This window comes from Prionailurus bengalensis, chromosome D1 (assembly GCF_016509475.1).
Source record: "Prionailurus bengalensis isolate Pbe53 chromosome D1, Fcat_Pben_1.1_paternal_pri, whole genome shotgun sequence".
Classification (NCBI taxonomy): domain Eukaryota; kingdom Metazoa; phylum Chordata; class Mammalia; order Carnivora; family Felidae; genus Prionailurus; species Prionailurus bengalensis.
Window position 1 is genome coordinate 108,358,234 of NC_057346.1, and position 24,281 is coordinate 108,382,514.

At 61.9% G+C, this 24,281-nt stretch overlaps 1 protein-coding gene and 1 long non-coding RNA gene across 14 annotated transcripts in view; one reads left to right on the top strand and one right to left on the bottom strand.

The window, feature by feature from the left end:
- Positions 1-24,281, bottom strand: part of NRXN2 (neurexin 2) — a 100,296-nt gene that overhangs the window by 27,583 nt on the left and 48,432 nt on the right. For 7 of the 13 annotated variants that reach the window (XM_043581589.1, XM_043581590.1, XM_043581591.1 and 4 more), the window contains 7 exons: positions 19,008-19,034; positions 17,320-17,439; positions 16,572-16,953; positions 15,787-15,977; positions 13,993-14,166; positions 13,477-13,596; positions 37-218 (listed from right to left, as the gene is read on the bottom strand). In XM_043581589.1, the coding sequence (XP_043437524.1) occupies positions 37-218; positions 13,477-13,596; positions 13,993-14,166; positions 15,787-15,977; positions 16,572-16,953; positions 17,320-17,439; positions 19,008-19,034 (1,196 nt within the window). Of the gene's footprint in view, positions 1-36; positions 219-7,544; positions 7,807-13,476; positions 13,597-13,992; positions 14,167-15,786; positions 15,978-16,571; positions 16,954-17,319; positions 17,449-19,007; positions 19,035-24,281 lie in introns of those variants that run through there. The other 6 variants (XM_043581595.1, XM_043581593.1, XM_043581594.1 and 3 more) reach the window with 3 other exon arrangements.
- On the top strand, positions 8,520-10,118 carry LOC122483971. The gene is made up of 2 exons (XR_006297512.1): positions 8,520-9,500; positions 9,819-10,118. It is a non-coding gene; the product is annotated as an uncharacterized LOC122483971 (long non-coding RNA).

A 24,281-nucleotide genomic window follows, 5' to 3' on the forward strand; every position in this document is an offset into this window, starting at 1 on the left:
GGGGGGGGGCGCGGGGTCAGGGGCCAGGATCCTTACGATGTGCAGCTGCAGATAGTCTCCGAGGCCCGAGGCACTGTCCACCCGCACCAGCACAGCACTCCGCTGGTGCGTGCTGAAGCCCACGGCCAGGCGGTCCATCCTCGTGCTGGGCCGGTCATTGGGGGGCCACGTGTAGGTGATGAGCGCTCCCCCCTTCCCAAAGATGTATGTGGTCCCGGCTGCAGAGAGAAGGGAGAAGGAGAGATGACTTCAGGAGAGTGAAGCGAGCAGGTCCTCGGGGCTGCAACCAGAGCGCGGGGACACCAGGCCCTGCCATCCCAGGGAACAGTTGGCGGGCGGGTGCCCGGTGGAGGGCCTGCGCACGCGCACAGACAGACGTAGCTGCCTCATCAAGGATTCTAGCTGTAATTACAGCAAAACAGAGAGGCGACAGAGAGAGTGGCACAGAGAGGGAGCCCAGAGAGAGGCTGCAAGGGGACTGAGAAGCGCACCGAGGGCAGGCAGGACCGACCTCGGGGGGGCCTGGGCCCCGACCGGCTCAACTTCTCCCAGGGCTGGCAGAGGTGACAGATCGGAGGTGTGTGCTTCCGTGAGGCCAAGCTGAGCAAGCACTGAGGCAGAAGGAGCCCCAGGCGATGGCGAGTGGAGCAGGGGCTGTGTTCAGCTCTGACTCATCGCCTACAGGCTGGCACCCTTCCACTGCCTGCCCCCACCTCCTCCCAAGCCCCTGGAGATCCTGGTCCCAGTTTGTCCAGGACTCCTTGCTTTCACTCCCAATTAGGAGGGGGGCTGCCTGGGGCCCAAAGAGGGGGTGCCTGGAGCCTTACCCATCAAAGAAGAGACAGACCTTGGGGGATGGGGAGACGGGTACGACGGACTAGAGACTGACAGCCAGAGGAGGAAGGAGGCAGAGAGACAGATGGACAGAGAGGGACAGAGAGGGGTGTAGGTGAGAGAAAGTGGGAGAACAGGAGCCAGAGATGAAGGCTCCCTCTCCCTGCCCTCCCCCACCCCACCCTCTCTCCCCTCTCAGTCTCCTCCATCCGGCTGCCGGGGGCGGGTGTGAGGTCCCTAACGATCTCAGCCCCAAAATAAACCCCATTAGTTGCCATGTTCCCTCCTGCGGCTGACTGGGCTCCCTGGGGGGTGGAAGGGGTAGGTAGGGGCAGACCGTTGGCTGGGATGGGGGTGGGGGGCTGGACGCCCAGGTTCCTGGAAGGGAGCCTTGTCTGGGAAGCCTAGAGGACTTCTACTCGGGGGGCCTTCAGAGAAGGAAGGGAAATATCTTGCATTCTTTAGAACCTAAATAGAGCAGATGAGATTCATAAAATGCTTAATTAAATAATTAGCCACTAACGACTCCTCTCAAAGCACTTCTTGGGGGGGGGGGAGGGGAGAGGGGTTTAGGGGAAGACTTATCCAGAGAGAAAGGCGGTGGGGCCTGAGAGCACGTGCCTGAAGTAGGCTGGGAGGAAAGTGGGGCCTTGTGGGTAGGAGAAGTTGGGGTGTGGGGTCAGGGAGCTAGGAGCCAGGGAGGGCAGGCCCGAGGGAGACTTGAGGAGGGCCTGGGGCCTAGACACTTCCGAGGAACAAACTCTGTCAAGACGGCAGCCCAGCTGGTCACCCCCTTCAAGGCCAGACCCCTCAAGCACCCTGGGGTCTCTCACCTTAGGGTCTAGGCGCCCCAGTGCAGTTTGGGCAATCACAGAGGAGTGGGATCTACCCCAGGAAGCCCCTAGGCCCCTGAAGGAGAGGGACCCTGAATGCCTTGGACGGAGGTACCGTCTACACCATCTGCAGGCCCAGGGAAGAGCTGAGGGGAGAAGGGGAGACTCCTGCCTGGGTCCCAAAGAGGCAGCAGGGGTTAGGGGAGAAGGAACTGTTCTCCAGAGCGCTGGTCATCAGCGCCTTCCCTCTCCCCAGATCTGGCCTGAGAGGAGAGATGACCCCGGCCCCCAGGGCAGGGCAAGCAGGAAAGAACCACCTCGACGTCTAAAAACTGACATCTGGCCACAGCGAGTCACTGGGAGAGCACCCTCAGCAGACAGAGGCAGCTTGGCTCTGGCCCCTCCAGACCCACGAATCCTTTATACTTGGGGGGGGGTGGTGCGGTACGGGGTGGGGGCTGGAGGCCCCGGTGTCAGGAGGGAGCCCCAGGATCAGGGTGGAGGGCTGGCTGGGGGCAGGGTACACAGTGAGCCGCACCCCCACCCCAGGCGGGTCACCTGCCCGGAAGGGGCCAGGCCTGAAGGCCGGGTGCAGGGCAGGCCTCTCAGCCGGCAACAGTCTCTCCATTCCCAACACTGCAGCACTCTGGAAAACCGGCTGTTTCCATGGCAACCATCATACCCAGGGTCCTCCCTTCCCCCTCCACTCACAAGCTGCTAGTCCAAATTTGGGGGGTGGGGAGGGCCAGGGGAACAGAGATTACTGACCTTCTTCCACACGGCCCCCTGACCCGGCCTCCCGGACCAGAGGCCGCTGCCTCTCCACCCTATGGGCTCCGGGGGGGCCCCCAGGTAGATGTGGGGAGTGGGGCTCATTGGTTTTCTTGGTCCCTCACACCTGCCAAACCCCATTTGTGTGGAGCCCGTTCCCAAACCTCCCAGGTCTAAGGGAAGGGAGGCCCTCTCTCTTCACTTCCCCACCCCAGGACCCCAGACAGTACATCACCTTGGACAGAACCCGGCCTGAACCCAGACAGGGCCTGAGGAGCGGGCAGGCCCCGTGCCCCACGGGGCAGTGAGGCCTCCGGGATCGGGGGCCCGGCCGGCACCCCCAGCCCCGGGCCCCACGGCAGACACATCCCCAGTGACGCACCCGCAGACCCCACACCCACACCCACACCCAGGCGACGACACACCCAGCCGCACACAAAGACCCAGCGTGGAGAGGCACACTCCGGTAGGAGACACGAGGCGGCCAGCAAACATCGTGGTAAAAGTGCACAAAGGCAGGCCTGGGCGGGCAGCGAGGGCAGGACTGGACGGCCAGCGTCCCCACGCCCAAGGCCAAAGGGCACCTGCCCACAGCCTTCCAGTCCCCAGCCCAGGCCACGCTCAGCCCGGCTTCCCCGGGGGCTTTATTACCCAGCTGTTCTGACGCTGCAGCTGGCTTATTAAGCGGGGCGGGCCTGTTAAAGCCTAAGGGCGTTTATTACACTGTGGGGGAATCGGGTGGAGAGACACCGTCTTAGACCGACGAGGTTGAATGGCTTATTGGACTGGGGCAGCAGTAATTACCCTGGGGAGACATTTCTCCCCCCAGCAGGGCGCCTCCTTCCATCCCGGTAGGGGAGGAAGGCAGGCAGGGGGATGGGGCTCTGCCGGGTCCCTTCTGGTTGCTCCCCAGCCGGACCCCGAGCCCTGGAGATAACTCTCGCCTCTCCCACCCCCCCCCCCCCGCCCCTCTGCAAGCTGTCCTGTATGCCCCCGGCCACCAGACTCCCCTGGAGGGGAAGGCATGGAGACAAGGAGCCCAGGACACCACACCACATCTAGAACCTCTGAAAGGTTCCAGAAAGGGCTCCGGAGAAGAGAGCGGCCTAAGCCAAGGCCCAGAATATTAACTCTAGGAGGCCCAGACCCACTGTCTTTGACCTCCCCATGTACCTAGTGAGCGCCATAGTGCACAACAGGGCAGGGGGGGGGCACACAGCCCCAAAGCCCAAGACAAGAGAGCCTCTGGCCAGAAGCAAGATGTCACAGGCCCAGGTGCCCACCGCCAACAGCCCAGGGCTGGCACCTTCTGTCCACACCCCGCATAGTCTGGGCCTCCTGGACGCAGAAATTCACTGACCCAGTAAGACACTAAACGATCAAGAATCTTCCATATAGTTCCCACACACCTGCATTCTAGAAAGACACACACACACACACACACACACACACAACCATTAATAATGGTTAGCTAACCCAGACCCAAACAATAAACTCATTCCATGTGAATAACCAGCCATGCAGTGATGCCCCTGTGGTTCAAACTACATATGCAGCCCCTCCGTCTGCCAGTCTCCCAGCTGCATCAGAAGCCATGACAGAAACCTTCTGGTAGATCTCGAAATCATGAGAGGATAAAACGTTCTGCACAATCCAGAAAAGCCACGGTCCTAGGTGCCCATAGCCCATTCTGGCTCTTTGTAAATGGACCTTCACTACCCTGGCGGTGGGGGAGTGGGGGGTGTCTCCACAGTCCCTGGGCTCAGCGCTCTGGCCCATTTCTGGGCCCCACACCATCCAGTCACAGACCCCAAGTTCACCCACCCATGCGCAGAATCAAAATAAATGCCGGCCCCCTTCATAAGCTGGAGTGATGGATCCCTGGCTTCAGGGAGTAGGAGAAACAAAGGTCGGGGGCTGAAAGGCTCTGAAACCAGAATCAGGGTCAAGGACCAGGAGAGTGTCACCCCCTCGGGGCATTTTTCGGATCCAGGTGTACTGGTCCCCCCACTGCCACACACACACACCCACCCACCCAAGCCCAGATGACATCAGGTGCAGGGGTGTCAATGGGTGTCTGGCAGGTGGATATGGATATTATGCAACAGGAGGGGTTGAGGGGTGGAGGCAAATGGAGGGAAGAGAGGAAAGGAGGAGGGAAGGGGGGAGAGGGGGGAAGGAAGGCAAGGAGAAATACGGGGAGAAGCCCAGAGAAAGGACGCAGGGAAGCAGGTGCAGAAGGAGAGGCTCCCTCACCCCGGGGGATGTGGGGGAGACGTTGGGGCAGAGAGGGAGGATGCCCCTTGGTCTAGAAAGCTCTCCCAAGTTGGCCTCTTCCTCTAGCCGAGCAGGGTGTCCCAAGAGAAACCTGTCCCTTCCCCTCCTCTCTTGACTAAGGTGAACAGAGGTGGGGCCAGCCAGAGGGCCTCCTCCCAACTCTTCTATCTGCCCTCTGCCCCTCTTCCTTCCTCTCACCTGCCTAACCCTCCATGGGTCCCTCCCTTCCGGTTCCCACCACCTTCCAGTTGTGTCCTGCGGCTGCTCCTCGGTTGCCCTGTGGCACCGGGCAGCCATTAGCCCTCTTGGGGCTATTTTTCTCCTCCACACAGCAAGGGGGTGGCCATCTCTGGGGCAACCCCAAAACCAACATTCCCTAGCAGCGCCACCCCCCCGCCACCTCCATGCTCTCTCCTCCATTTTCTCTCCCGGTCTCCCAGCTCCTTGCATCCTGACCCCAGCCCCTTCACTGAGCCCTCCTCTGCCACTCAGCTCCTAGGAAGGCCCCTCCTTCCAATCTGCTCGCCTCTCCTGGGCCTCCTCCTCTCTCACCTCTGGCCCTCTGCTCCTCACTGCACGCACGCTGCCTCCCCCCCCCAACATCCCGGCCTCCCCTCTACATCTCACCACTTTGCACATCGCCTCAGTGCCCAGAAGGATCACGTCCTATCTGGGCCCCTTCGGGAGGAATCACTGGGCCTCTGGGGAGCCAGAGGGGACAATGAAGAGGAGGGACGAGGGCACAGAGGGCCCAAGAGCTTGTGGGGAGAAAAAAAGGGGGCTAAGAGCCAGAGAAGGTGTGGGCTGGGGAAGTGGAGGAAGAGAGAGACCTGCGAGCAGAGAGCTGGGTGGAGAGGACCCCAGTCTTAGGAAGACACGAGAGGAGGTACACTGGGGGAGAGAGAGGGAGGTGGTAGAGAGGAGGGTGGGAAGGGGCCACTCTTGGGAAGTGGACAAAGACGGAATAGAGCACGGAAAAAGAGGAAAAGATAGAGTAGGAAAGGGGGTGAGAAGACTGGGCGGGACACAGGGGCAAAGGTTGGGAAGCAAAGATGGACGGAGGAGGAGTGGCACGAGGGAGGCAGAGAAGAACGCAGAAATGGTGGACCGGGAGGGGCGCGGAGGAGAGGCGACGAAGACACAGGCATGGCAGGTGAGGGAGGAACAAGAGTGGAGTGAAAAAGAAAGAGAGGTGATGGGTGGGCAGAGATGGAAAGTGATGGACGCACAGAAATGGGAGGTGACAAGGGTACAGAGTGAGAGCTGGTGACAGCACAGTGATGAGAGACGATGGGAGTCCAGATAAAAGGTGATGGGAGCTTGGAGATGTCAGAACACCATGGGAGTCGAGGTGGGAGGTGATGGGGGGACAGGAGCAGGAGGCGAAGGAGGCGCAGAGATGGGAGGGGAGGAGGTGCAGAAGTGGGAGGGAGAGAGGTACACAGATGGAGGGGATACGGGTCCCCTATGGAAAGGGATGCCAGTATGCAGGGAAGGGACGTGATGTGTGGACTAAAATGGGAAGCGATAGGGTCTCCGGGACGGGAGGTGACAGGTCTGATCTGGACTGGGAAGGAGGGACCTGAGCTGGGAAGCGATGGGGTCCGGCACGGGAAAGAGGGGTGAAGTGCCAGGACGTGTCAGTGATGGAGAGAGTGCAGAGGCTGGAAGTTGTGGGGTGCGGTGACGAGAAGCGAGGGGTCACGGGGACCAGGGAGGACAGAGGTGGAAGGCGGCAGGTACGGAGTTAGGAAGGAATGGCACACAGAGAACCTGAGGGTTGGAGCTATGCAGTGATGGGGGGCCGAGGCGGGAGGTGATACAGGGCGGAAACAAGAAGTGATAGAGGTTGGAAATGGAAGTTGATGAGGTCTGAGAGGGAAGATGAAGCCGGTTTTGAGATGGAAGGGTTATGAGGGGCTGAGATAAGAGGTGACAGGAAGTGGAAGGTGACAGAGGACCGGCCCAGGTTGAGGGGGTGACCGGGATGAGGGGAGGTGGGGAGATTGGGCTGGGAGATCATAGGGAGCCTGGGGCGGGGAGGGGGGGGGAAGTGTGAGTTCCAAGCAGTAAGGTTGCAGAGGTGAGAGACGCTGGGGGTCAGAGGTGCAGGTAGGGCAGAGGTGCAGAGGGGTTGCAAAGGAGAGATGAGGCCCGGAGAGGGCTGGGGCAGGGGAGGGAGCTGACTGTTTGGGGGGTGATGGAAGGCCAGTCAGAGGGGAAACGGGGTGGGTGGGGGGGGACAGAGGTGAAATAGAGGCGGACATGGGAGAGGTGGGAGAGGAAGAGACGGGACACGTCAGAGGCAGAGATGACAGATGGGGCGGAGGGGAGCACAGCCGGGGGGGGGGGACAAAGATGAGAAACTAGGCCCAGAGATGCCGGACGAGCAGTGGCAAGGTAGGGAGGGGCAGAGGTGGAGGTGAGCCGGCTGGAGAAACGGTGAGGGGCAGAGGTGGAGGAGAGGGCAGGGTAGGGGGTGAGCTGGACCCAGGATGAAGGCACAGAGATGGGGAGGTGATGGGAGCGGAAACAGGAAGGGGTTGACAGACCGAGATGGGGAGAAGGAGGTGAAGGTGAGGCAAGAAATGAGCGATGACGGCCAAGCTGAGGCCGATGCAGGGGGTGATGGAGAGGCCAGGGTGGGGCCGAGGAGGAGCTGGGAGCCGGAGATGGTAGGTGAGGGAACGCGGGCCCGCAAAGCGGAGGGGCCGGGCCTCGGCGCGCACAAGCTGGGGTGCGGCCCGCGGGGCCGGGGCCGCGCGCACGGGAGGCCCGGGGAGGGGGGACGGGGGTGGGGGGGGTCGGCCACGGCAGAGCGCCACTTACCGTGCCCGCCGCGGGTGAGGAAGGGCATGCGGTTGATGGCGATGGGCACGGTGCCGTGCTTGCTGTGGAAGTGGTGGACGTGGTGGGTGGTGCTGAGGCTGGAGGAGACCCGGGCCCCCTCGGCCGCCCCCAGCAGTAGCGGCAGCAGCAGGAGCGGCAGCAGAGGTGGCGGCGGCGGCGTCGGGGGCCCGGCCAGGGCGGGGGGGCGGCGCGGGCACCCCCCCGGCCCGCTCCCCCCGGGGGGCATTTCGGCCCGGGGGCGGCCGCCTCACAGCCCCATGGCCGGGGGCGGGGACGCGGGGCTGCGCAGCCCCGCGAAGCCCCCCTCCGGCTCCGAGCCCCGGGAGGGGGGGGTAGGGGTGAAGAGAAGGAAAACCAGAGCCCAAGCCTCGGTCCGGAGCCAACGAAATCAACTGGATCCCGCCGGGGAATCCGAGGTCCGCGGAGCGGCAACGCCAAGGTCCAGGACGCCTGGGTCCATCTCGAGGAGCTAGGGGTCTGCCCGCATCCCGGCGGGGTCGGAGCGGCGCAGAGGGCCGTCAGAAACCCGGGGGAGCGCCCGGGGGAGGGGGCATGGTGCCGGGTGGAGAGGTAGGGGAGGCGCGGGGGCCAAGCAGGGATGGGAGAGCGGGGGAAATCCTGCGGAAAAACCGAGCCGGGGGAGGGGGGAGGCTGGAGGGGAGAAGCGGGAGAGCGACGGAGACTAGGGCCGGCCGCGCCGCTGCTGCCGCTGCCGCCCGACGGAGGCCGGGGGGGAAAGGAGGGAGCGGCCGGGGGGGGGGGCGGGAAAAGGGAGGAGGGAAGCAAATCCGGGTGAGGGGGGGAATGAAGGGAGAGGAGGGGAGAGGAGAGGAGGGGAGCGGGACTGAGCAGAGGAAAGGCGCGAGCCTGCGAGATTCCGGTGGAGAGATGGAGGCAGCGGAGTGTTGCTGCAGAGGCTGAGGGCTGGAAGGGAGAGGGAGGGAGGAGAGGAGAGGAGCGGAGAGGGGAGGGGAGAGGGAGCGCGGGAGGAGGAGGGGGCAGGGCAGAGGGACCCGAGCGGCTCCCGATCTGCGGGCGGCGCTGGGCAGCTCCGCCGCACGGCACCTGGCTAGCCCGCCTGGCGCTCGCCTCTCCTCTGCGCGCGCCCCGCCCCGCCCCTCCCCCGCGCCCGGGCGCGCGCGCTCCCCTCCCGCCCGCTCCAGAGAAGGGGCCCTGCTGAATAATTGAACAGGACTGAGGCTAGCAAGAGAGGCAGCTCTCTTCCTCCGCCTTCCCTTCCCCCGCACCTGGACGAACCCCAGTGGTGCCCTCTCTGGTCCAGCGCGCAGAGATGTGGCCACGGCCACCTCTGCACGCACCCCTCGGAACACACGTGCACGCTAGGATGTGGACGGGTATGGAGACACCCACGTGCCCATACAGGCACCAGTGAGCGCGCAGGCACACACACAGGCTCAGACACATACATGCATACATGTGCTCATAGACACTGGCGCACGGACTCACACTCGGCGCGGGGGAGGGGCAGGAGGTGTGCACATGCACAGAGGCACACATGCGCGCACACATACGTGTTCGGCCGCAAGCGATGAACAGCCAACATACACACAGACACCTCCTCCCAGCTCACCCTCCAAAAACAATGACCCAGAGCCTCACAGGTACTCAGGGGGAAGACACGTCACACACGTACAGTCTTCTCACTACCTTCCCAAAACGGTGCTCCCCTACCCAGCACACCCTCGCTGGATGCCTCCGATCTTCCCCTCCCCCGGCCTCAACCTCTCCCTCCACGGAGTTTTCAGGACACCTGTCCACTGAGTGTCCCACTTAGGACAAAACCCTTCCTGGGTCACTTAGGTTCGGCCGAGGAAGCCACTTCTTCTAGGTGCCCCTCCACTGGGATCTGCCTCCCCCCACTCCCCACCGCAGAGTTTTGGGGACCTCTGGGAAGCACCTGTCATAGCCCAAGAGGTAAGTGCAGAGAGACTCCCGTCCCTTCATCTGGATGTGACCTCTGCACCCACATCAATCTGGGTTCAGTGAGACGATGGTCTCCTCGAACCAGGGAAGGGGTGGGGGTGGGGGGCAGAGGGTCAAGAAAGAGGAAGAGGGAGGGAGGTGGAGAGGGACCTGGAAGGAGCCAAAGAAACAGGGTAGTAGAGTGAGGAGGGGTGGTGAAGAAAGGGCAAAAGGAAAGGGGAGGTGATGTGAGAAAGGGGACAGGGAATGGGGGCACACAGGCAGGAGAGGGATGGCTCCTGCTAATTGATTCTGAATTTCATCTTCCAGCGCCGTGAGCCCGCCGGGAACGCCTGAATGCAGTCAGCACCCAGGACAGCTCCCCTGTTGCCCAGGTCACCTCCCCAACCTTGTGGGAGGACGTGGCCCCATTTGGCCCCTGGCCCTTCAGAAGTGAAGAAAGGGGTCCCCAGAAGAGAAGGAAGGCTTCGAGGTGGAACATGGCTCCGTGAGGAAGGAGACACTGCAGCCTGCAAAGCGGGGCTGGGGCCCCCTGAAGCCTTGTCCGCCTGCCCTCTCCATCCCATCCTGGTGCCCCAGGCTCTGGAATAGAGACTGACACAGCTCTGAGCAGGCAGAAAATTTATGGTCCCAGAGGGAAGGAGGGAGGAGCCGGTGGCGGTGAGAGGAGAGGAAGGGAAACCGCCTGGAGGCCAATCAATATCAGTGAGTGGGAAGTGGAGAGAGTTGGAGGGGGTGACGTTGGGGAGCCAGGGGGGGGAGACGGAGGGTAAAAGAGGAGAGGGAGAGGTGTGCAAGACATCAATAGAGCCTGCGGAGATGAACAGAGCAAGTGGAGAGATGAGAAGAGGAGGGCAGGCATGGGGAAGAGCTGATATCCTGGGAGAGGGGGGTTCTGGAAGACAGAACCCTGAGCAGGCCTGATGGGAGCGCCTGGGTCCCAAACCCCGGCCCTGGAATTTCAGCCCCATGTCAAGCGGTGTCCCTCCTTCTAGCTTCCCCTCCATTCTCTCCCCCACTTTCCTCTCTCTCATGGCAGAGATGGGTTCTCTCCTCTGATCTCTCCTGCCTTCCCAGAGCAGACTACTGAACTTTAAAGGGACACAGAGGTCCTGCACCCCATGTTACAGACGGAGAAACTGAGGCCACAAGCTGGGAAAGGTTGTCCTGAATGAAGGTCAGACGTCTCCCCACCCCAGTCTCTCCCCCACCAGACAACCCCAACGCTCTGAGGACACCCTGGCCATTCCCACCCTCCTCCCTCTCTTCCGGCTCTGGGCCCCTTCATGCCCCGTGCTGTTCCCAGGGCCTTCACACTCAGGCAGGGTGAACTGAACAGGCCTCTCGGCCAGGTTCCTGCTTGACCTTGTGCAGCGGCTGGGCCCCAAGAAGACCAGCCATAGAGGGACAGCACGAACAAGACACAGAGCCGAACGTGGAGAATTAGGAGGCACGATCCCAAGAGAAGAGGGAATTACGGTTTGGGAAGTAATGGCACAGCCCCCAGCCCCAGGCTCCTGCCCTGCCCTTCCGGGGCAGAGATCTCAGAAGGTCCCCCAGGGCCGGTATCGGGGGAAGCAGCAGGCAGAATCCCAGCAGCTGCCAGGTTGCACCCACCTTGTCTTGACCTCCACGGCTCTGCTCAGGCCTGCCACCAGACACAGACCAGTGCTCGGGGACGGGGATTCTTCCCAAGATATGCCCTGCTCCCCAGCCCCGAGTCTCCCTGCCTCCCGCCTTCCTGGAACCTGAAGAAGCTGTCCCAGCCTCTCTTCCCACCCTCGCTGAAAGATGACATAACTCCCTAAATTCCCAACAATCTCTATGCCCGCTTCCAGAAGGCTCCGGTGTGTGCCAGTGTAGTAGTGACAGTGGGCAGCAGTACTTCTTGACCTTGATCCTTTGCATCCCAGGCAAGAAATGCCCACTATTAGGGGCGCCTGGGGGGCTCAGTCGGTTGAGCATCCGACTCCGGCTCAGGTCACGATCTCGCGGTCCGTGAGTTCGAGCCCCGCGTCGGGCTCTGTGCGGACAGCTCGGAGCCTGGAGCCTGCTTCCGATTCTGTGTCTCCCTCTCTCTCTGCCTTCCCCCACCCCCCCATTCACACTCTGACTTTGTCTCTGTCTCTGTCTCTCTCTCTCAAAAATAAATAAACATTAAAAAAATTAAAAAAAAAAAAAAGAAATGCCCACTTTCAGCACCACCACCCGGGACTAAATGAGCAGCAGGAGGTAATGGAGTCAGGAGCTCCCAGGTTCCAGCCGCACTCTATCCCCCCAGCACCCGAGAATTTAGGGCACGCAAGTGGCCTCGGTTTCCCCATCAGTTAAACAGGACGGTCGGTCTCCAGCCCACTGCCTTCACTGAGGAATAAATTAAAAGAGCTTTGTGAACTGCCAAACGCTAAACAACCAGTGGGGATTATTACTGTTACGCATCAAAGTTACCACCGTCTCCAGATCTGTGCACAGTGAGTGAGCTGGATAGAAAGAGGCCCCGCCCTGTCTTTCTTCCCTGGGGAGCCAGGGCTCCAGTGTCCCTGAGCCCTGGGGGACATCGTCTGGGGGCTTTGGGAGGACCAGAGAGGAGCAGGTCAGACGAGGAAAACCCTGAAGACAGGATGGGAACAGGAAGCGGAGATCCTCAAGCCTGGGCCAGGCCTCAGAGCCCCCCAACAGTGCTGAGGAAGAGGGCAGGACATGCTTCCCACGGAGAAGGAAGAACCAAGATCTGCCCAAGAACCCAGTCCCTGGAACTTGTAGGTGGATCCCGTAAGAAACTCAGGACTCGTGCCCGGATGACTACGGCTCCAAGACGTGGCAGGGAAGCAAAGGCACCGACCCCAGTTCTTAGCCCGCATCTGCGATTAACTACCCCCAGAAATCCACTGACCCCTCCAGGCCTCGGTCCCCATGTTTGTAAAATGAAAAAGCCCAGTCCTGAGTGGTGTGTGTGTGTGTGTGTGTGTGTGTGTGTGTGTGTGTGTGTCTTTTCCCAGGCAGCTGACTGGCCATACCCCTGGTCTCTCCACAGGGCTACCCCGAAGGAAGACCATTCAGGTGATGCCTGAGAAGACTGCCCTCTTCCTCGCTGCTGCCCGCAGGCCAGTCGTCCGAGAGAAACTCCGCAGCCCCCCTCAGATAGGAGTCACCCTCTCTCCACTTCCTGCCCCAGCTGCCCTCCCTCTGCCAAGCCCTAACCCACTGCTGGCCACCAAGCCAGGGTACCAGAAACTGCCGCTGACAGTGCCCTCTCTAGGGAGGGGCCTCAGACAATATGCAAGTTGGCAGACAGATGCCCAGACAGGGAGAAGAACGAGGCAAGGACGCTAAGGAGTGTCCTTGTGGCTCCAAGGGGACCACCTACAGCTGAGATCCTTGGCGGGGGGCGGGGGGAGTCGGGAACAGCCTGACTGCTGTCTAGGGAAGCCAGCTGTCCAGCGGCCTGGCCTCCTGGGAATCTCCTGAGCCTGCCCCCTTGGGAGCGGGCCGACTCTGGGCAGGAAATTCGAGACTTCCGCTGCACTCTCCCGAGGGCACCGGAGGAAAGGGGGTGCAGGTCGACGCCTGCCCCCTGTCCTGAGCTATAGCAGGTAAGTCAAACCTGTTAAGACCATCACCAAAATCTCACAGGGAGAGCAACAGAGGCTGACATCTTTGGGTAGGTGAAGGGGGCAGCGTCCAGCCAGCTCCGAGCAAAGGGAGGAGGCCGTCTTATCAGCAGATTGCCCCAGGGGCTCAGGCAGCAGCAATCCCGCCCAGGCCCCAAAGGAAAGACTCCAAGGGGTAGAGGGTGGACAGCAGCCAGCAGCTCCCCTCGCCCCCACTCCCCCCCCCCCCCCCCCGCCCCGTGCTCTCAGGACAAGAAGGGATAAGAAGGAAGCAAGCAGCACGGCTCTCAGAGACCCTCTCTCCTCCCCGGCAGTCCCTATGGCTGGGAAGGGGCCAGATCCCCCCGGGAACTCACGGTCATTGCAGACAGGGCCTCCGTAGGAAGTCATGGTGCAGTCACAGGTGAAGCCATCCCACTGCTGCAAGCAGACACCCTGGTTGGCACAGGACTCTTCGGTGCAGGTGGTGCTGGGGCCTGGAAGAGGCGGGAGGAAGGAACACCCCCCACTCAGCCAAGCCCCCTCCCTCCCCAGGAGGCGCGGAAGCTTCAGAGCCCGTGAGAGGCCCCACCCTCAGTCCTGCCAGGACCAAAGGGCCAAAAACCGACAAGGGCATGGGGGGGGGTGGCCACGGGTGGGGAGGGGTGCTCAGGGACGGCAGGGCTTGGCTTTGAACTGCGATAAGGGGCCAGGGTGAGAGGCAACGGGAAAAGTGAGTGACCCTTCACCCCCGGCACCCCTACCCCAGGGCTGTGGGGACAGGCTCCCGCGAGGCCTGAGAAGCAAGGCCACTGTGCTGCCCCAGCGAAGCCCTGCGGCCGGCCCTCCTGCGGCCCGCAGAGTCGCCCCCAACTCCTGCACCCGCCACTCACCGTCACAGCCCCTCTCCACCTGCCCGATGCGGTGCAGGGCGTCGGCGATGAGGTCTGGGAGGCGTCCGTTGAGGTCCACCGAGGCCAGGCAGCCCTGAAAGCCATCCCGGGAGGCCACCAGCTTGGGCAGGTTGCTGAACATGTTCTTGCTCAGACCGCCAATGTACAACTCCCCTGTAAAGGGAGAGGGGTCAAAACCTGAATCCTGGTCCCCATTCCCCTCCCAGGATACCAGCATCTGCTTGCCAGGTCGTCCCAGACTCGGGCTTCCGTAGAGAGATCCCACGACCCCCCCCCCTTCCTTCTTCCTTCTCCACTCTGCCATCTGTCTGCTCCCCTCCCCGAGAAGCCCAGATGCCCAGGGTGGGGTGCTTGGGGGATGGGGAGCAGCTGGGAGACCGGGCTCCATGCTCTCTCCCACACAGCTGATTCCAGTTCCGGCCTGTAATCAGGGCCTTTCAGAGACGTGAGGGCCTGTCTGCGCCGCCCCCACCCTCTCCCTTCCCCCTATTCCCTGAGCTCCCTCAGGCCTCTCTCTCCCGAGTGCTCTAACCCAGCTCCCTTTCCCCAACAATTAGGGCTGGGCCGGGGACTCTGGGTGACTCCAGGAAGTTCTCCTCGGGGACATCCGATCCCACGCATCACTGCCCTGGCCATATCGCGCCCAACTCCCCGGAAGACTTGGCCGGCCCAGGGCGCAAGCTTCAGCGAGACGGGGTCTTGGCCACTGGCTCCATGCAACACAAGACTAACCCAGACCACCCTTGGGTCTGCCAGCGCTTGGGATAATCTGTGACATGCTGCCCCCTTCTGGAAGCTGGGAGAATTGGCAGCACTAAGCCGAAAGATCTGGCCGGCACCTGACCGGGTTCCACTCTGCCTCCAGCTCACTTGGGGACCTCAGGCAAGCCTTCTAGCCTCCCGTTTTCTCCCATGTCCTCCTTCTCAAGGCGGGGGTGACTTCACTGGTCTCTGAGGACCCTCCCAGACCCCAGACGATGTGAGTCACACGGACCACGCAGGGGTCTCCATGGGGCTGAGGGCTGCTTGGGGCAGATGAAGAAGGTCGCTCATGTTGCCCCAGAGGGTTCTGGAGAAGCTGCAGGCCTCATCTTTGCTCTTGTCCCAAGGCCTTGACTCTAGGTTCCTCCTTCCCTGTTCTCTCCAGCACCCCTTCCGGGGGCAGCCAATGACCACTTCAATAGCTACCTAAGGGCCCCTGGGGATTGTGTGACCCTGATGTGACACCGAGCCTCCCAGGGAAGCCTGGGTCCAGAAGAGTGCCCAGACAGAGCCTAGTCGATGCCCAGTGTATAGGACAGGCCGCATGCAGGGACCCCGCAGCGGCTAACCCCCCCTCCCCTTATCAACTGTCCCCTCCCACCCACTCGGGGGGAGCTATCTGCCAGGACACTATGCTCCCCATTCTCTTTCCAGCCCTCAGCCAAGGCAGGCCTCTCAATCTTGGGCAACCAAGAGGTCTTCAGAAGCCCTGGACTGCCCACCCCTAGCTCTAGAGTGAGGCCACCAAGCTCCCCGTGAGACACATCCCACGGCCGGGCTTTCAGTGTTGAGGGCAGCCTCACGGGAGAGCCGAACAGAACTCTGACAGGAAAACGTCAGGCTGGACACAGAAAAGAACAGGAAGGAGTTGGAAACCGTGGCCAGGAGGGGAGAGGGAGAATCACGTGAGTGAAAGAGCACGCCAGCCGGTGTGGGGGAGGGAGGGTCTTGCTGGGGCCAAGGGGGCATCTGGGTCAGGGCCAGGCCTTCTCCACAGGCCCCAGGCCCCACCTTTGAGATCGAGGTTTCGGGCGCCATTGGAGTGCTGCGTGACCGTGCGGGAGTCGATCTTGAGCGTGTGCACGTTGCCTGGGTCCCTGGACACCACCACGTTGTGCCACTGGTTGTCATTGACTGGCTTGTCTGAGTTCCCCTTCATCAAGGACGGGCCATTCCCCAGGTCAAACACGTAGTGGATGTACCTGCCCCGCGGTAGGGAGGAGACACTGGGTCAAGGCGGAGGCAATACTGGGAGGGCAGGGTAAGGAGGAGCTACGGCTTGCAGGGGTCCTGCGTGCCGCAGGAGGAGGGGATAGAGGGAGAGAGCCCACGGTGGAGGGACCCAGCCCAGTACAAGAGGACTCTGGTGTGAAGTCCCATCATGGGGACAACGCGGGGACAGAGGGCCACAGAGGAGCCGGCTCCTGTGACAGGCTCAGACGAGGAGCTGGTTGGGGGAGAGGTTTGTGGGGACAGCAGGGGCCCCTGGGGGCAGGGCACAGCTGCTCTAGGGTGGGGTCCCCTCAGGCAAGAGAGGCCATAGGGACGGGGCCCTGCCTCCCGCCCGCAGAAAGGACCCGCCTGAGCCAGGACAGTGAGAGGCAAGAACGGAACCGGGGAGTCACCAGGTTGGAAAAGGGGGTGCCACTCTTCCATCTTGGCGGGGGGCTGGGGACCTGAACCTCGAGCTGTGGTCTGAGGGGACTGGCTAGCTCAGCCAGTGGCGGGGGCCGTATCTCGGTCAGCCGGGGAAGGGGACCCCTTCCTTGCCGGCGGCGCAGGGCGCGGCAGCTCACCCCTTGACCAGCTCGATGACAATGAAGTCATTGCCGTTGCCCGAGTTGAACAGGAGGAGCCCATCGGGGGCCGTGGTCTTGAACTGGAAGAAGAGGTGCATGGAAGCGTAGGCTTGGAGCGTGGCGAGCGCCAGGTAGCTGCTGCGACTCTTGAAGGTGACAGGATCGGCCACGATGGCCCGCAGGCCGAAGCGGGCGTTGAGCTCGCAGTAGGTGATGTCGCCGTCCTTGCACTGGTCCATGTAGGGCTGGCCGTTGAACACCAGCCCGCTCAGGTGCCCGATGAAGTTGGAGGGCACCACGGAGATGAAACGCCGCTCCGTCATGATGCCCGTCTCAATGTTGTGGAACTCTAGCCGCGTGTGGGCTCCCGCCATCTGTCCTGCTCGGGACCGGAGACAGAGATGAGGGGGGCAGGCTGGGGGGGGGGGCGGGTTCTGGGGCTGGGCCCCGGGGTGCCAGGAGCGTCCCCTCCACACGAGGGCCACACCGGAGAGACATCGGCAGACACCCTCGGTGGGGGTGCCGGCGGCCGCACGCCTTGCCGGCCCAGGGCTGACGGGCACCGGGGACAACGGCGTCCGGCCCCCCCCCCCCCGTGACATGCCACCCCTCGGGAGAAACGGCAGCGGGGGGGTTGCCAGAATGCTGCCCGAGGAAGGGAAGCCAGGCGGTTGTCACCGAGAAGAACAGGGCCGTCCACAGTTCCCCGGAGGCGTATCCACCCCGCTGGGCTCAGCGTGCTCACCCTCCACGGTGACGTTGTCCACAGACAGCTGCAGGCTCTTGCCACGCCGCACCACCCTCACCGTGTGCCACTCGTTGTCATTGAGCTTGTGTCCCGCAAAGAGCGTCTCAGGGCCTTTACCTGCGGCACCAAGGGGGGGGTGAGCGCGGCGTTCCGGCCCGCTGGCCTGTGGCTCCCGGTCCCAGCCCAGGCGCACAGAGTCTCCCCCCCCCCCACGCACAGCTGCACACCTACGGCCTAAGGCACGCGGCCAGCTGTGCCACACGCACCCCCACCCCCCGCACGCGGGGACACACGCTCACCCAGGCTTTCCACACCCAGTCAGAAATCCAGACAACACCCACTGCCTCTTTGCGCAACTCCCAAGGCCGTCCCTGGAACAGAATTGGATGCGAACGGTGCCTCTGGAGTTGTGCCCTGAGGTCCTGCACACAGCCGCCCCGTACCTACAACCAGCGTTTTCTTCCCGAGTCTTCTCAGGAGCGTCAGTGCCAGTGTGTGTAGCCAGCAGTGAAATTCTCAGCATCGAGGCAGAGGCCTGTCCTTTTCAAACTCCCAGACCACCCCCGTGCGGCACATGTGAGCTCGCGCCCGCGGCTTCGCTGCTGGCGGTGAAACCTTCACGCAGACACACAGCTGCCCCCCCCCCCCCCCCCCCCCCCCCCGCCGCCTACAGAGGGACCCGGTGTGACCTTTCTGTACGCCTCTGGTTAACTCCACGCACCCGGACATGCGACCACACACACAGCACAACCGACCTGGCCAGAGAGGGGAACGCTTCTTAGGAATTATGACCCTTTATTCGAGGCCGGGATTCTCTGATTCCAGGTCTAAACCAAAACCTCTTCTTCTTTAGAAGGATGCTCAACTTTGCGGCACTCCCAGGGCTCCCGCCAGCGGGGCCGGGGCTCAACACGCACGCGCCCACAGGTACCAAACACACAGAGGGACACGCTGGGCGCGCACGGCCCCCTCTGCCGGTGTCTGCCGGGTTCCTGTGCTCTCTCGCACGACACCAGGGCACGCCATGCAGAAACACTCTCTCCGAGACCGCACTGAGCCCAGCACCCTGGGATGCTCGGAGGTGGCCACACCTGCTCTCCTCCTCACCCCCAGCTGAGAGACTCACTGTCCCTTCTGAATGCGCCCCGGCGTGACGGGAACTCAGCGCCCCCCCCCCCCCGCAACACAGGAGCTGTGGAGGGCTGAACGTTGAACCTCGAACCCCTGACCCTGCTCCCCACCCTCCTCTTCTTTCCTGCGTGCCTCGCCCGCCCCCTTGTGGCCGCCTCTGGAGATGCAGCGGAATATCCGGGCTCTTCGGCTTCTTCCGGCCACAGGGAGGGGGGGTCCTCCTGCCATAGGTTCACCCGAGTCTTTGCCCCACCCTCCCAGGGACTTGAGATGACAAGGCTCCCTGGCCTTCCTTTTCTCAGTGAGCATGCTGACCCAGGGCCCTCCGCCAACGCCTCTTGGTTCACCTTGGCTTGGCCCGTTCTGCCCTCCACAGCCACGCCACCCCACCCCACCCGCCCTCATGCCTGCTCCCCTCCCACCACCCCCACTGCCCAACCCCCACACAAGCCAGCGAGGAAGGCTCTCCTCCCCCCCACGCTCCCTCCCCAGATCCCAGTGTCCAGCATCCCAGGCCCCTGGGGGCTCGGCCGAAGAAGAGGGAAGCCACTTACTGGGTGCGCAGCCGACGCGCAGGCAGTCTGGGGGGGCCGTGGGGCGGGCAGAGGGGGAGGGGAGACAAAAAGGCAGAACAAGTTTTTTGCTTTCTTTTTTTTTACATCCTTCACAGGGAGGGGTGTCTGCGGGCGGGGGTTCCCCCCCAGGACCACTTTCCGGGGACCACGCGTGCCCAGGTGCCCTCTCCCCTTCCTCGGTTGGACCCCTGTCCCTCCTGCCCCCAAGAGGGCTCCAACCCTCCCCAGAACTGGGAGGCAGGGCAATCAGGTGATGGGAAGAGGGCTTGCCGCCTCCCGTCTTAGAAGGGCCCGGGGCCTCTCACGTCTGAGGGAGATGGCACCTTGGGAATCCCAGTCGTACAGGGGATCCTTGTGGGGCTGAGGGCTTGACCAACCCCACATCTCCACATCTCTCGGAGGGAGACGGGTGGGGAGGGCCAGATTCCCCGCATCCCCTGCTCTGGGACGACTCCCCGCTCAGAGCCCAAGTTGTGACACATCACTCCCCATGCCCCCCTGGGCTCTGAGCCAAACGGAGGGGTCTGCCCCAGGGCTCCCTACCCGTGGCCACACGTCTCCCAAAGTCCCAGGGGGCCAGCACCACCCCCTACAGGAACCTTCCTTCTACCCTTCCTGATGGAGGATGCCAGGCTGCCACTGGGGAACAGGGCGATCTTTCACCCTGAAGAGGAACTAGAATCCATCTGTTTTCTCAGGGAGGGGCCAAGGCCTCACAGATGGGGCTCGTGAGGCCCCCAAAGTATGATTTCAGAGGACACCCAGCAAGTCAGAGGCGAACAGGCACCACAGGCAAAGTCTGCCCCAGCCTCCGCATGGCTGTCCTATGACCCCAGGGTCAGGCGGCCCCACATGGTCAGAAAGCACACCGTCTACATAGAACTGTAGCCCAGGGCTCCGGAGCCTTGGGCCATCCCTCTGATGGGACACACGACCCACAGCATGTCAGTTGGCCGGCCTCGCAAGGGAAACAGAGCACTAGGGTCCTATGAAATTGGGGCCTAGGGCCCTTGGGACACCTGCACCATGCCACCAGACCCAGATGAGCTGGGGCTGCAGAACGTCCAGCACCCGGAGGCAGAGGAGCTGGGTCCCAATCTCATTGTGTGGCTGTGGGCAAATCTCTTTTCTCTGAGTTTCATCTTTTCGCCTTGTGAGCCCAGAGCAAGAAAGAGGTGTTCAGTGGGCCGGCCCCTTGTCTTTCTGGGAATATCCTGGCATCCTATGGCTCCTCCCAAAACAGGCTCTGCCTGCACCCCTAGGCCCAGGACACAAAGGCGGCTGGGGGCATCTGGCATCCCTTGGGCCCCTGAAGGTTCCTGCAGTGGAGGTAAACAGGCTCCCCTGTGGCTCTGGGGGCATGGGTCCCTCGGGCAGTACGGCTGAGCTCCACACGCGTCGTCAACCGCAGCAGAAGAGTGGGGGGAGCAGCCGGGACCCTGAGCCACAGCCTGGCACCAGAGGAGGGAAGAAGCAGCAGGGGAAGGCAACGGAGCAGGTTCAAGGGGGAAGTCAGAGGGACAGTGAGAGGAAGGAGGTCAAGAGGGTGCAGAGAGAAAAGAGGAAGGAAGGGGGAGCAGAGGGAAGCAGAAGCTAGATGGGGGATGGGGAGGGGAATGTCAGGGTGGGAGGGTGGGAGGGTGCCAGGCCTGGAGTCAGGTCACGGGGGCTCTCTTTGGGCCAGCAGAGTCTTCACCAATGAAGGGTCCAAAAAAGAAAAAAGGGGCTGGAAGGATAGGCCGATCCCCTATTGGGAAAAGCTCAGTTCTTCCCTTCCCTAGCTGGGGGGGGGGGGGGGGAGGGGGGCGCAAGGAATGGGGGGTCCATCTGTCCAGAGAAGAGGTGTCAGCTCCAAGTCCCCACCCTCTGCAGTGACTCCACCCTCAGAAGCCCCACTGCAGTGGGGTTGGAGGAGAGCCGACACCCCGTGAGGATGGGCACCCCAGGAGGGGGCCGGCACCACCCCAGAGGCAAGCAGAAAGTGGGAGCGATGAGAAGCACCCACCTTCGTGCACACACCTGCCCAGAGCCCAGCTCAGGCCGCATTAGCTGGTGACCCGTGCAGGAAAAGAACAGAAGTGACAGGTCTGCACAGACTCACCAAAGTCCTGGCTGACCACAGAGACCAGGATGGGGGTATGAGTGTGTAGGGAAACAAACAGGTGGGAAGAGGTCACCGGCATGTGAAGGAACCCAGAGTGAAGAAGCCAGGCTTCCCATCCCATACCCCCACCTGATCCCCTGCCCCACTCAGGCTCCACAGTTTGGAGACGGTGGGTCCAAGTCTCCCATGCAAGGAGCCTCAGGAGCCCATGGGCCAGAGGCTCATCTCAGAAGTGACATCACAGAGTGACAGTACGCAGTTCTTGCTCAGAGCAATCTCCCCGGCTGCCCAGCCTATGGAAGGTGCCTGTGAACTACTGAGAGCCCCAGGTGGGAACCAAACACCCTTCCACGGCCTCAGGGATTGATGGACCTTGGAACATAATGTGTATTCAGCCCGGCTTACACGAACAAGAGTTAGGCTTACTCTGTATGGCCTTGAGAGGGCAGAACTAGGTCCACAAGAGGGAATTTCAGAAGTTGACGCTAAGGAAGAATGACCCAGTGATTAGAATGGCCGTAAGAGGTGGGGAGCTCCTGACATGAATGGCATCTGAGCAGCGATGGAGGAACTAACAGGTAATTCACATATGGGGCGGGGGTGGAGCTGGCTGGAGGAGATAACTCTTAAGCGTTCCTCCAGCTTGGAGATTCTTCAGTCACAATACATCCTTCACGTTAGCCTCACTGACAGCTGGGGCTGCAGGAGCACAGCTGGTGGAGGGCAACTCCAGGGAGGGCGGCAAGGGACAGGCTAGGCGGGGCAATGGCCCAAGAGGCCATACCAAGGGCAAAAGGACCGGGAACACAGGTCACACTGGAACAGGGTGAAGAATCCCGGGGCCTCTAACATTCCCTGGGAACAGAAATCAACCACCCGGCTCAGGGCCAGCAGACCTTAGGGTACTTGCTTGGGGTCCGCAGGCGTGGTGGAGGCCTAGGGACAGGACAGGAGACACAATCCAGTTTCTCTAGCATCCTCGGCCTGGAAGGAGGCAGCAGCTCCTTGTCAGCCTTTTCTGGCCCGGCAAACACCCTGCCTCCCGAAGCTGGCACTGACTGCCTCCTCCCAGCTGTCCCACCAAGTGGTCACCGGCAGCCTTGGTTTCCTCTTTAGGACCCAGCCCCACGTCCATGTCATTCCACTGAGCCTCTGACAGGTGGCACAGATGCCTGCGTATGTCTGCCTTCCCTCCCTCCCTACAGGATGAGACTTTGACGCGAGAGACCAAGCCTTGTGAGGCTTCTCTCTGCTCCCCGGGAGCGAGTCCAGCCCGGGATCAGAGCCTTGGTGTGGTTCCCTGCCTGCGAGGCCCCACAGGCCCTGGTAGCCAGCAGGATGGGGAAGCAGGGGCCAGACCGGGTCATGCAGTGGGGAAGCAAGCCCCCAGGCCTGGTTCTAAGCTTAGGTCTCTACTCCCGTTAGATTTTCTTTCGAGAAGGGCTGGGTGAGTCTCTACACGTGTGGCTTGCATCTTTACAATGCCTTCACTCCCATTATTCCGTGGGAGCCTGAAGACCGCCACAGAAGGTAAGCAGAGCAAGGATCCTTAGCCTCATTCTACAGAAAGAAACAGACTCAGAAGAGAGAAATGACTCACCCAGCGGTCAAAGAGACGGGGCCCGAAACCCAGATCTCCTGGCCCCAGGCCCAGTGCTCTTCCCATCAGAGCCTGAGGCTGAATGGCCGGGTGCAGATCACACAGCGACCGCACTCCTCCCTGTATATGCATCGCTGAGCATTGCGGACAGAGGCATCTGCACCAAGCACTTGGTCACGGCTTGTCACGGGGCATAGTAGAGATAGCATCTCTGCGCGTGGGACCCAGCATGGCCAGGGATGAGAGGCATCCCTGGTGAGGGATGAGTGGCAGTGGCATCCTGAGGGCCACCTGGTTCTCTGATTTCTAAGTACTTATGAGGCACAGACAGAAAAGTACGCCAGTGGGAAGGAGAGGGTAGATCCTACGGGCGAAGGTCCTGAGGATCCGCCAGAGAACGTGTTCCTGGCCAAGAACACCGCCTCCTGTCTAATATCAAGGAACCCAAGCTTCTTCCCCATGCACCTAAGACAGTTCAAGTAAGGAAGAGGCACCGGCCTTCCCTGCAGATAGAGGGCCAGAGACTTTCCCTGCGGGATCACTTCCGAGCACACAGAGCCATGAGCTTACTGCACAGAGGACACACTTCCTAGGCGAAGGAGTGGCTCGTGCTGGGTCTGGGTACACAGCCAGAGCAGTCTGAGAACCCCAGGGCCACTCATGGGGTCCTGGACTGGCACCTTCCTCCTGTGACCATTTCAGAGGTGCTAGGGGATGTGGTACGGACCACGGAATGTTGGCCAAAGCGTGTTTCCCTTCCCACGTCCCCCCTGCAGCACTGACACCCACCACCCGCTCTGGGGGCTGTGACGGTGGTCAGAAGTTGAGCTTCTTCAGTTCCCCAAGTCTGAGGCCCTTACTGCCTGCACACCTCCCTACCTCCTGCCCCCAACTTGCTCGGCAAATCCTTGTCCTATGGGTACCAAGGCCAAGTGGTCCAAAGGGGAAGAGGAAAGATGTACTATAAATTTATTAACAAGGCAATGGGTCCCCAAAAGGCCACCATCTGTCCCACAAGTGGCCTAGAGATGAAAGTTAGGGTGAAATCCAGATATTTCAAAGCTCAAATCCTCTGAGTTCTCTCCAGTTGAGGACATAACAAGGAACCTTCATGGCCCGCATCTGCCTACGCGGCAGGCCCTTGGGTGCTATACGCCTTTGCGTTTAGAGAGGCTAGGGTGAAATGGACAGTTGTGAGTCCAGCCTGGACGGCTGAGGACCTCCAGCTTCCAGTGTTCCCCTGACCGAAGCCCCGCGACGGCGGGGTCCTGGTCTTCGTTGCTATTGTAACCCAGGTTCAGAATACAGTGGCACTTACTTCCCGTAAATAGGAGCTGAGTGAGTGCACCTGCTGTGTTTTTGTTTTTGTTTTTTTGCCCCAACCGGCCTGATGGTGCCCCCCCCCCCCCGCCCCCGCGTGGACACCCTGGGGACTGCCTGCGAAGAGGAGCTGATCTGGGCTCATCTGGGCAGGGGCAGGGACAGCGAGCGCCCCTGACGCCCTCCGCCCACCCCAGCTCTGTGAGAGGCAGTGGGGAGACGCTATACT